At 32.9% G+C, this 13083-nt stretch overlaps 1 protein-coding gene across 1 annotated transcript; it reads left to right on the forward strand.

Moving 5' to 3' along the window:
- The first annotated feature begins 10830 nt into the window (after nucleotides 1-10830).
- On the forward strand, nucleotides 10831-12601 carry LOC115721151 (sm-like protein LSM36B). Its single transcript, XM_030650402.2, has 4 exons — nucleotides 10831-10989; nucleotides 11672-11814; nucleotides 12155-12268; nucleotides 12375-12601. Exons 2-4 carry the CDS (start codon nucleotides 11700-11702, stop codon nucleotides 12419-12421), a joined length of 276 nt encoding a protein of 91 aa, XP_030506262.1. The 5' UTR covers nucleotides 10831-10989; nucleotides 11672-11699; the 3' UTR covers nucleotides 12422-12601.
- The last annotated feature ends 482 nt before the right edge of the window (nucleotides 12602-13083 follow it).

The raw sequence follows: 13083 nt of genomic DNA on the forward strand, positions 1-13083 counted from the left end.
ATCAAACTTTGTGGTAACTACACTAAGGTAAAATTCAAGTCGAAAGATATTTTACCTAATGCACCTAAGCAAGACTTCTTTGAAAGTGTATATTTATTCAATCAAAGTGGGGGAATGTTATATTTTGATATAATATTTTGATTGATTAAATAAATGTTACAAGTATGTCACACATTTTAATCTAGTGGGGGATTGTTATATTATTTTATAATATAATAAAGTATAGATTAAAATGTGATAAATATATGTGAATAATATATATTAAGTGTATGGTAAATAAATATGTAACTTATGAATTTAACCTACACTTTTATAACCTACATCATGTTGTAACTTGGAGAGGAGTTACAATTTGTTATTACTTGTAACTCATGTGTTGATCACACATTATTAGTGTAATAAAAGGGTTGTTACACAATTTGATGATAGGATTCAAATGGTATGAAATATAGTTGTTACAACCTATATTAATACTCATTTATATTAGAGAAATGAGGTGGTGTATTTGAATTCTAAGTGATCACCTAAACACTATATAAAGAGGTCTAAGGTGCTTATATTGTGAGAAGAAGTTTTCTATCAAAAAAAAGCACTTTGCTAGAAAATCCTAAGGCTTGATAATTCCCAAAGCTATTTCCTAGAGAGTTCCCTTAGTGCTTAGAGATAGGGGGAAATAAGCTTTTGGACAAAGGTGTAATACCTTGTTCAAGTCATGGTGATCCCCACTAATCTACACTCAAGGTTGTGAGTGAGTGTTTATATATATTATTCTTTTGTTATATATATACATATTTTATATTGCATGTGTTCTTATCTTCTTCTATATTTCTTATATATAATATATATAGTGTATATATATTGTATATTATATTGTTGTAACATTTATTTAATCTCTTTGTTGGTCCTTGTATTGTATTACAATAGAGTTGTAATATCTTGATTTTCTTCCATTGTAATAAAATCTCTAACAGTCATGACCACCACGATCTACCTCTCCTCCATCACGATGTCTCTCTTACCGCTTCCCTATTTATTTAGGGTTCGATGTGCTCTGTTGCACAACTGCTCTAAATTTGGTACCATGGAAAATATGCTAAAGAATCTCTCCACTAAGTTTGTTCTCACTGACAAAGAAAGAGTGGTCCATGAAATTGGTGAATCAAGTATTGTTACTACATCTACTGCTCCTCATTTTGTTGTTTTTGCCTTTGTGTTAACCCATAGGAAGGTTAATGAAGATGGGTTTATTAATCAGATGTCGGGTTTGTGGGCATTTCGGTTCCCTGTGACCATAAATGCTCGTCGTGAAGGTTACTTCCTTGTTCAATTTGGGTGCTCTGGAGATATGCAACGCATTCTGTATCGTCAACCATGGCATTTCAATAATCAGCCAATTGTTTTCTATTCAACTCCTCCTCTGTCTACTCCTGCTACCTCTAATTTCACCCACATCCCTTTCTGGGTTCAAGTTCATGGTTTGCCTTTTCTTAGCAAAACCGAGGTTATGGCGAATATCATTGGGTCGATTGTTGGGGAATTTTTGGAGGTTGATGACGACTCCTTGGAGGAAGGATGGGGGCCTTTCATGCGTGTTTGTGTCTCTATTGATGTCACTCAACCCCTTCTCTACGACACTCTCTTGAAGATTACTGGTCTCGCTGATAATTTATGGGTGATCCTGAAATACGAGAAACGGCCTGATATATGTCATAAGTGTGGTCACCTTGGCCATACTTACTTGAGTTGTATTCATTTTTTGGAGGCTGAAGATGTGGGTGGGGATACTTCTTTGCTTTATGGTCCTTGGATGAAAGAGGACCCCTTGCCTAGAAGGGATACTGGCATGCCTGTTTCTTTTAACAACATCTGTAATGTTGCTTGACCACTTATGACTCGGTTGGTCCGTAATTCGCTTACCCAAGCCCTTCCTCTTACCCCAACCCTCCCACCTCGCTCACACAATATTCGTCCAACTGAACAAGCCACTATTTCCCTTGCTGGTTGCTGCTCTCGCTACTAGTCTTCTTGCTGCAAGTAATTTTCCTCTTGCACCCTGGGAACAATCTACCAACAATCCAACACCACCACCTTCTCTTCAAAATATCATTAATCGTCTGTCCACACCCACTTCTGAAACTCCCATACAACACAAATCATCCCTAATATATTGCCTATAGCCATTACTGCTTCATCTTCAGTCACTATTCCACCAATTATTGCCTCATCTACAAACACTACTTCACCAATTGCTACTCCACCAATGGTTGTTACTCATGATACCACCACAAATCTATCCTTCAAAAGGCAATCTGTCCAAGTTGGCTGCTCTCTTTGTAATATGCTTAAACGCTGCCGTCTCCAACCAACCACGGGCAACCCTAGTTCTAATCATATTACCACTACTGCAATTGATTTTGAAGCAGACCTTGCTAATGATGTGCAATCTACACATTCTGCGGAGGATGATGATGCTGTTTTGGTGGGTGTTGTTGAGCAACCCCGCCAGTCGCCATGAATGTTTTAAGTTGGAACGCTCAAGATTTGGGAAATGACCTAGCATTCCATCAACTGTGCCTGCTTAATTCTCAGCATGCTCCTCATCTTTTATTCCTCATGGAGACAGTTAAAATCTAGTTCTGTTAATAGAATTCGTAATGCTTTAAATTTTCCTAATGAGATTGAGGTTCCTAGACAAGGTCTTGGGGTGGTCTTATGTTATTGTGGAAAGGAAATCTTGATGTAACCTTACTTTCTTTTTCAATGAATCATATTTCTTGTTATGTCGGTGTGATGATGGTTTCACTTGGCATTTTTCTGGGTTTTATGGTGCCCCTGCTACACATTTAAGAAAGCAAACTTAGAAAATTTTAAAAAGACTTGCTGATGTTGCTCCCCAGAATCCTTGGTTAGTTGTTAGGGATTTCAATGAAATTTTGTCTCATGATCTTAAAATCGGTGGGGTCTCTAGAGACAATGAACTTATTGACAATTTTCACTCTGCCATCAATTATGGACATTTGGTTCGGCTTGACCACAATGATGATATTTATACTTGGACTAATAAATCCTCTGGTAATGCTCATATGAAGGAGTGTTTGGACTATTGCTTTGCCAATGCCTATTGGTAGCAAGTTTTCCCATACTATTCTCTTCATCACCTTGACTATACTCATCGGATCATAGGGCTCTCAAGGTAGTTGTTTCTCACCAGCCGAACAATATTCCTTCTACACCAAAGCAAAGATCTCGTTCCAAATATGAAGCCTTATGGTTAAATGATCCTGAATGTCAAGATCTTGTGGCTCGTCATTAGGGTTCATCTACTCATCAGAATTTGAGGCAAGTCGTGACCAACATCAAACAGTGTTCAACACATCTCCAAGCGTGGCATGTTAAGAAATATGGGAATATGAGAAAGAATATCTCTAAAGCTCAAGATCGAGTTGCCAGCCTCCACAATTCCAATGAGTCAAGTGCTGATTTCTTTTTAGAGCTTCATAAATCCAAACGTATTCTTGATGATCTTCTTAAATAAGTGGAGGTATATTGGCATCAACGGTCTAGGATCTCTTGGATTAAATCGGGGAACGCTAACACTAAATACTTTCACTCAAGAGCATTTGGACAGAAAGCGAAAAACTGTATTAAAAAACTTCAAACTCCTACTGGTTCGTTTGTCACCGATTTAGATGGAATTACTGGTCAAATTCAAGATTACTTTATCTCCATTTTTCACAGCTCAGGTATTGATCATAATGCTCTAGACCGTACTCTTGAGGTGATTCCTACAACCATAACCCAGACTATGAATGACTCCCTTCTACAATCTTTCTCCTTTGAGGACGTTTATGCAGCACTTCGTAGTATGGGTTCCGATAAAAGTCTTGGTCCTGACGGTATGCTGCTATGTTTTACACCCGTCATTGGCCTATTGCTAGCCCTTTGGTTACTGATGCTGTTCTTGATGTGTTAAATAAAAATGGAGACCCCTCTCTCATTAATAACACATTAATCACTCTCATTCCCAAAATTAAGTCCCCAACCACTGTGGCTCATTATAGACCCATTAGTCTTTGCAATGTACTCTACAAGCTGATCTCCAAAACTATTGTCTTGCGCATAAAGAATTATTTACCACTTGTGATCTCTAAAAATCAGAGTGCCTTCCTTTCCAACAAGCTGATCACTGATAATGTTTTGGACATATAATCATGATTATATTCCATTATGCTGAAGACACTATAATCATGAATAAATATATATTTATATATGTTCTGGACTTAATAGAATTTATACATTAAGTATAATCATGAAATAAATCATGTGAACCATGCAATATAGAATGATTTCTGATCTTTTATTAATTAGTAAATCTGATTATATTGAAATGGATTTTATTTAGGGCAGACAACCCAACATGTACAACCTAAAAATCCAAATTCATCTCGCATAAACACCGATGTTAGGGAAACGCGACCTGGGGGTCATGCTACACTTAGCATGATGTGAAGGGAGTAGGCAATAAGCCTGGATCAAGTTGACCACCGATACATTTGCAAAGACCAAACCAAAATGACAAAGATAGCGCGTATACCTATTTAAGTAGGGGATGTGTGTCAAATCTCTTTCAAAGAAGGAGGCCAGTGTGATAGGAGCATAAAGAAATAGGGTCAAGCATTGGTCCTAATGGGTCCAGATCAAAGGCTCATGATTAGAGCAGATCGACCAGGACCCATGCACGCAAGAGACAAACACATGGGTAAGATACACGTCGCCACCATCAAGATGAACAAGAAAACATGAGTAATTCTCAAAGTTACCAATCTAAAAGTTACTCTGCAACAAGATCGATTAGTAATTGCGACCAGAGGAATGAAAGGTGACGCGACCCTAATTTGCATGAACACTTGAACCATAGGCAGCTTGACTTACACAAATATCTAAACCGAAATGTTCTAGATCTCTAAGATCAATTTAATCAGAGCACAGGTTGACAGCAGCAAGTCGAGCAGCCAGCCATGGATCCGATTCAATTAAGAATGATATAATTAGAAGACAAGTTCAGGCGATACCAAGATAGTGAATATGGGAAATTATCAGGGTATGATTCAGATGAAGAAACTGAAACATTTCATTCTAATATATTAAATTCTCAATTCTCTCAAGGATTCAAAAACCCACATGTTGTACAACATGACATTACAACCGATCATGTCGCACATTTGAACAATTTTAACACTATAATGGGAGCAAGCAATGTTTCCAACAACTTGCATTGCATTCTATTTCCAACATCTCTGAGAAGAGATGCAAGCAGCTGGTTTGATAAATTCACCAACCATCCCATTACATCCTGGGAACAACTATCTAAAGATGTCAAGATACAGTTTCAGGTTGTAAGAGACGGAAGGCTAGAGGTACACTCACTAACTAACATCAAGCAGCAGCCAGGAGAGTCTCTAAAGGCTTACCTGAGTCGTTTCAGCGCGGTAGCAGCCAAAGTGAGGAACTTGAACATTAGTATTTAGTTGACAGCCCTTCAGGCTAGAATAACAACTGATATGTCAACAAGGAGAGGTGAATTGTTAGGGTCGGTAAAATGGATCAGACACGATAACACGACTCGAAACCCGCACGAGAGTTAGTGGGTTTTGGTTTACCTTAAATGGGTTCGGGTTGACTCGTCTAACCCATTTAATAAATGGGTCGTGTTCGAGTTGACGCAGCTAACACGAAATTGACTTGTTAATAATCTATTTAAAGTTATTTTAGTACTTTAACATGTCATAAATAGGTTATAAACGTGTTAAATACTTCATAAACGTGTTATTGGTTGATATGTTTAAATAAAATATGCTTATAAACAGGTTACACGGGTCGTGTCGTGTCAACCCATTGTTAGGTTATTTTTAGTATTAATTTTAGATTAATTTTAGTATATTTTTAATTGAGTTTTAATCTTGTTTGGAGCATTTTTACGCTTGTTATCTTTCATTTTTGCAGATTTAAAATATAAGAAGATTTGAAAAATATCAGAGAAAAAGATGGGAAAAAAAGATAAAAATATCTCACAAAAAGATGATATTTAAAATAGAGAAAATTGTGCAAGAAAATAAGGCTAAAATTCAAGCCTGAATTCGACTATGTTCTGATTAGATTTTGAAAAAAGTCAAAACATGAAAGTTCTAGATCTCTTTTTTATCTTTTCGGAACATCTTGAATCGTCCAATTCTAAGCAATATCGAGAGAGTTATGGCTAAAATACTATCAGTCGACGTAGTAGAAAAAAATATATCGTCTGAGGTTTCCCAAAAATTTAAATCTGAATGGGAATTTAAACATGTGCATTTCTTCTATCTTTTTAGGCCTTCAATGCCTATATAAAGGGAAGAAGGGAGTTGATTTCAGCAAGCAATTTCAGAGAGAAAAACAGAGAGAATACAGATGCAAAGTGGAGAGATCAGCTGCAATATTGGAGGCATTCTTCAGAGGGTTTTCAACATTCTTCTTTTCTCTATTTTCATCTTGTTTCTTAAAGTTAATATGTGTGATTGTGCTCTCATAAACACGAGTATCTAAACATTTAATTAGGGTTAGATGGATATTGTTTAACATTGTTTTATGGTTTTAATATGATTTATTTTCCCCCTAATTTCTATGTATTCTATTTCATTTGTGCTTAACTACTTTTAATTGCCTGATCACCAATTAACTGTCTATGATTTTGATGCGAGGTCTGAGAAGTGAGTGTCAATTATACTATAGTGAAATAGAACTGAATTTCGATATAGGACGAGAGTACCTATATGGTTTAGATAACTTATAGGGTTTCTGTTTAATGCCTGTTGCATGTTAAATTTATCACGAGAGTAGAAAGTTTGCATGTAATTGAGGTTTATATATCTGAGAAGACTATAAATTACCTTAGTAAACCTGCTATTGCATAGAAATTAACATTAGGAAAATAATCATATTCGGCCATGATCAATAGAAACAATTGAAATCGAAGCCCTAGTTTTTATTAACTGTCAATTTTCTTAAATAATTGCTTCTTACTAGTTTTCTTATTTTTAATTCTTTCTTAATTTTTATATAACCAAATAGAAGTAAAAGTTTAATTTCAACGTACTTAACTACAATCCACGTGGGATCGACCTCACTCCTGATGAGTTTACTACTTGTAACGATACGTACACTTGCGTGTGCAAAATATCGCAACACCCATTTATAAACGGGTTTCATTTTCAGACACAATTATTAAACGGGTCATGTTCGGGTCGAGTATATACCTATTATACATGGGTCTCGACACGACACGAACACGACCTGCGAACACAAAACTTTAATGAATTTAATGAAATGCAAGGGTCGTCCAGTCAGAAACATTAATGAATTTAATGAAAAAGCATTAGTCTTTGAGCGGAAGCAAGAGGCACGAAATGAGATGAAAATGCTCAAAACAGGGTCGAGAGACAAACCCAACTCAAGTACTGCAACTACGAGTACTGTGACAACAAAAGTGGGAAATTCGAATCACAATGGGTCAAACAGAAAGAGGAAGGATGAATCAAGAGATTCATCAAAAGATAAGAAAAAGCAGAAGAAAAATGAGAAGTATGTTCCAATATACTCAGTTTATACGAAGCTAAACGAGACTCTTACGTCATCATTGCCTTCAACATACCATCAGGGTCGGACCATCACCAAAACCATCATGAAAGGGCATCTGTGCTACAATGTCAGCTGTCGGCATCGTAGTGTTTAATTCAGGTAACACATCAACTGCCAACACCTCTAAATTCATTTCAGGAACGAAACTCCTAACCTCGCTACGAGTATCTTTAACAGTACTTGGTGTAATTAGAACCGATACAAACATTCTTCTTCACCAAAGTCACAAACAAGGGAGTAAATTCATCTGGCTCTTGCAAGCATAAACAAAAATAATCTTGGACGCTTACCATTTTAATAATTTCAGGGCAATACATTAATAAGTCTTTCATGTACTTGTAATTCATTTCCAATTTTAAGTCATATTGCACTTTGTCAACATCGAGTTCTTCGTACAAAAGATCAACCAAACGTGAGTAGTTTACGTTTGTATCAATCTTGAATGTTAATTTTTTAGCTCGGTTATAAATCCAATCTCTACCCTCAAGCTCCCAAACACCATTATACATAACAAACGCAAAACAGTTGAACATGTCATCCACAGACATTTAAACATAATTAAATTTAGAAAAAAAAAAACTAACATAAAAGTGATTAAAAAATCCTCAAAAAGCCATAAATTTGTCAAGCATCAGACATGACATCGAATAAGGCATATAAAACAAAATTCTAAGTGACATCGGACAGACCATCGAGACACTAACACGGCATCAGACCTATCGAACTATCCCATCGGGCCTATGTAGACATCATCCCTAACCTTGAAACTGATTTAACCATCAGGCCACCATCGAACCTCTATCGAACACCATCAGGCCAGAAAAAAACATAGAAAACTTGAAGAACAACTATTTCCACACAAAAATAACATAAAACAACAACAACTAACAGATCAACCATCAAAACAACATTATAAACTAAATATAACAACCACCAACAAGATTAAATAAAGAAAAATCATTACTCATTGAATTCATGTATGATGCTCCATCCAAAAAAAACCAACCACCAAAGCACTGAGCTTGTAGTGTAGTTTGTATCAAAAATTTGTGTTATTTGGTAATGAAATGAGTGAAGAGAATGAGATTTGTGAGTGAGTAAGATTGATAGAAGATAGAATAGAGAAGAGATGCGTGAAGAGAAGGGAAGAGAGAATTTTTTTTTTTTTTTTTTGGGGTTGTAGAGGTATTATGGGGATTAGACTTAATATTGGCGTAATCTCTTAATATTGCACAATATGAATCTAGGGAAATAATTTTCCCCTAATGTACAAAGTCAAATTTCCCATATAATAATACTTGAGTCATAATAATACATCAAATTGGAGGTGTTACCACTAGGTTAGTTATGTTTTATTTATTTATTTTTGTCGGGCATTAGTTGTAAGTCGATTATATTTTAATTATGTTAAAACTTAGAACAAAATTAGACTAATGTATTATTATGTACTATTTTAAAAAAAATATAAGATTTGAATTATCATTTAATAAAATAAAAAGCTTAATAATAAGTATTTACTATATTAACTTGGGATAATTTCATAAATATCAAAAAAAAAAAAAAGTAAAATAAAATTACAAAAAATTTCATAATTATCATTTGTTTCCATCTCTCTCTTATCTATTTTTTTTTTTAATCTTTGTATATATATATATATATATATATATATATATACAAACTAGCAAAAAATTATGTGCGAGGCACGTTGACTAAATTTTATGCTAGTTTTTTTTTACGTTATTAAAAAGTGATATAATTAAAAATTTTAAAAAAATATATTATTAGTTATTAGGTTCAACATCATTACCTTGTGTTCATTTTTAAGGAAAAAAATATATTTATGAAATAATAATTTGTTGCAACGCGTGTACAGGTAAAATGTGGAAAATATATTATTTATTAGTAGAGTATTGACAATTTCAACAGTAAATTATCTTTTTTTTCCATCTCTCTCTTATCTATTTTTTTTTTTATTTTTGTATATATATATATATATATAAATATATAATAAGTATACATTTTTATATCTCATTTTTTTAATACTCTTTTTCTTTCTAACAAAAAAATTAAGAGCACTCTCTTATATTTTTCTATCTTTTACATGATTATTAAAAATAGTATATTTTTTTGGATGTTTTGTAGTTTATTCAAAATTAATTTATGAATGATTTGCATATTTTATAACAAGATTAATGTCTTGTTGTTTTTCTGCTGATTTATAGTTGTCTTTTTATTATTTTATAGTTGTTTTTATGTTGTTGTTTAAGTGTTCAATAATTTTTTTATAGTTGTTTTTATGTATTTTTTTTGCACATGTTTAGTTTATGTGCATTTTTTATCGTGTATATTTTCAGTTTATTCCAGATAATATTTTTGTTGTATATATGTGTATTTGTTTTGTTATTTTCATATTATTTTTTAGTTATTTTTCAGATTATAGTTGTTTTTTAACTATCACTAACTCAAAAAGAAAAAGAAAAAAAAATTAAAAAAATAAAATTGTAACAATAAAATTCCATGAAAAAAAATAATGTAATATTACAAATATATAACATTGTCAAAACTAAGTAAAAAAATATCGTAAATACAATAACATATTAAGATATTATTTTACTTATTGCAATTGGGTTAATATTTTGTTATTTTTCTGTTGCTTTGTAATTATATTTTTGTTGTTATATAGTTGTTTTAGTATTGCTTTTTAGTTATTTTTGAGTTTTTTTTTTTTACTGAAACACTATTTTTATAATTTTGAAACTTTACACATTATTTTCGTAAAGTTAGTACAGTAAAAATTTAAAAAATTCTGTATGACAATACTTTGTAAATTTTCCCTATTTTATAGTATTTTTATAAGTTTTCCTGTAAGTTGAAAATTACCTATATTTATTACATATTAACCAAATATAATTTTAAAATAATTTTAATCGATAAATACCCTCTTTTATAATTAAAATACTAAATATAATTTCATCATGACTTATCATAATTAGAGTTTGTAATGGGTATAATGGAAATATAATATAACCTTTAAAATTGGGTATAAAATAAAGAATAATAAAATAAAAGTAAAAATTAAAATAAAATAAAAAAAAAAAGGTATAAAGTGTAGTTTCCTCTATTTTCCCCAATATTTTTTTTTTTTTGAGCCCAACCTAACGTAAGCCCGAATCAGCAGCCCAATAAGTTAAACTAGGGCTAAGCTTAATCTTTCAGATACGGCCAATCTCCCTCGAACTCTCTCTATTGCGCTCTCCATCACTTTGCTACGCTCTTTCCCTCTCTCTCTCTCTTTCCAAGGCACAATACTCACTCAAGGTATGCAGCTTTGCATCATGTTTCTTCTTCTTCATATATGTATAGATTGAAAGGTATATTTGATCTAGTTTATAGGAAAGTATTTTCTGTTATTTCATTTTCACCACTGTTTTCGGAATGGTTGAGTTGGAACACATATGGTATGTGAAATCTTATTCTTGATTTGATCTTGCGCTCTCTTAATTTCATTGCATTTAGACTCCTCCATCTTCAATTTCAATTTATTTTTTTATTTATTTATTTTTTTTTTGTGGTTAGTCAGTCTAAGACAGTTGATTTTTGCCTTTTTTTTTAGTTTAATTAGAGAACCCTAAATCTATTGCCCTCGATTTATAAGGGTTTTTGGAGGTATGTATTGCCTTTGATGACATAACTTAATGACAATAGATTTTTTTTTTCAGGAATTGATGACAATAGAATTGTAATATATATACATATATAAATATATTTGTATGGGGATGCTTTTCTTGTGTTTATGGTACTATTTTGAGTGAAGTTGTTCAATTTACTTTGTAGAGGTAGAATTGTAACTTAATGAAAGTTAAGTAAAATTGTCTTTGATGACATATTTTGATGAAAGTAGAATTGTAATTTATATATATATAATATAATTTTGCATGGAGGATGTTTTTCTTGTGTTTATGGTATTATTTTTAGTGAAGTTGTTCAATTTACTTTGTAGGGGTAGATTGGTGTAATATAAAACGAAAATGAGTGGAGCAGGAGAGAAAGGGTCAACAGCCACAAAAACGCCAGCTGATTTTCTTAAATCAATTCGGGGACGACCTGTTGTCGTGAAACTCAATTCTGGAGTTGACTACAGAGGTGTGTGTTCTTTGTTATTATTGTATTTAGATCCCAGAGATTATCCTGAAGGTTATTATTTTTTTTTTGTCTTCATTGTTTACATATATGTGGGTTGTGAGACTTTGTGTGTGCTTTCTTGTTTTAAATTATCTATAATGGCTCAGTAGTTTTATTCTCAAGAGACATGGAGTTGATTTGAGGCCGTAACTAATATCATTAGTTTCATGATCTCCTATTAGTGACAAAGTGTCTATAGTAAATATTGTCAAGAAATCAAAGCATGACGCGACGAATGGTCATTTTGTCCATAAAAGTTACACATTTTTATTTTTTAAACCTGGGTAATTTTCATGTGCAGGTATCCTAGCTTGTCTGGATGGGTATATGAATATTGCAATGGAACAAACAGAGGAGTATGTCAATGGTCAACTGAAAAACAAATATGGTGATGCATTTATTCGTGGAAACAACGGTAATTTTCAAAGGATTATTTTTCTAAATACTAGTGTTCAATTTTTACTTAATACTAGTGTTAAATTTGCTTAGTAATAATAAAATTTTATTTATAATTGGCGCAGTTCTGTACATCAGTACATCAAAGAGGACTTTAGCAGATGGGGCTTAGTATTGCCATGTTATCAAGTGGTGAATATAATCTTGTCTCGAGCTTCTCACAATTGTATTATTATGCTTTTGGATTTTGGTTAAGAATGAACTGAAACTATCCCAACCTGGACTGAATAGTTAGGGTTTTGTTATCAATGCACCATCATATAAGGTCAGCTATCATATACATCATTCCGAAGAGCCGTGTTTTACGCTATCATTATGAATGAGAGTATCAAAAGTCTAGGATGATTATATATATTTTGTTAGATCATAGATGAGGATGAATATTGTACATTAAACTTCCATTTCACTAAATTTCCTCCCTTAAACATTTCAAGGGTGAAAAAACTTGCTTAAAAAATTTCGGTGTGAAATGAATGATTTAACAGTGATCTAGAATAGTTGCACTTTCTCCCCTTACTTATTGAACTTGCTTTAAAAAGTAGAAAACAGAATTACATTGCAGTTTACGTTTATTGCTGAATTTTTAATAAATGACAGGACTTGCTTTGTTTTTGCATCTTCACATTTATGTTTAGGGTGTATAGGTATAGGAGGATAGTATGTTTGCATTTCCTTGTCACAATGTTTCGGTTTCATTCAACTGAGTCCAAGTCTAGTATTAGGGGTAGGATAGTTCAAATCTCTTGTAAGAAAATTTTGGGGGAAAAGGACAAG

Source organism: Cannabis sativa, chromosome 2 (genome assembly GCF_029168945.1).
Source record: "Cannabis sativa cultivar Pink pepper isolate KNU-18-1 chromosome 2, ASM2916894v1, whole genome shotgun sequence".
In the NCBI taxonomy this organism is placed as follows: Eukaryota; Viridiplantae; Streptophyta; class Magnoliopsida; order Rosales; family Cannabaceae; genus Cannabis; species Cannabis sativa.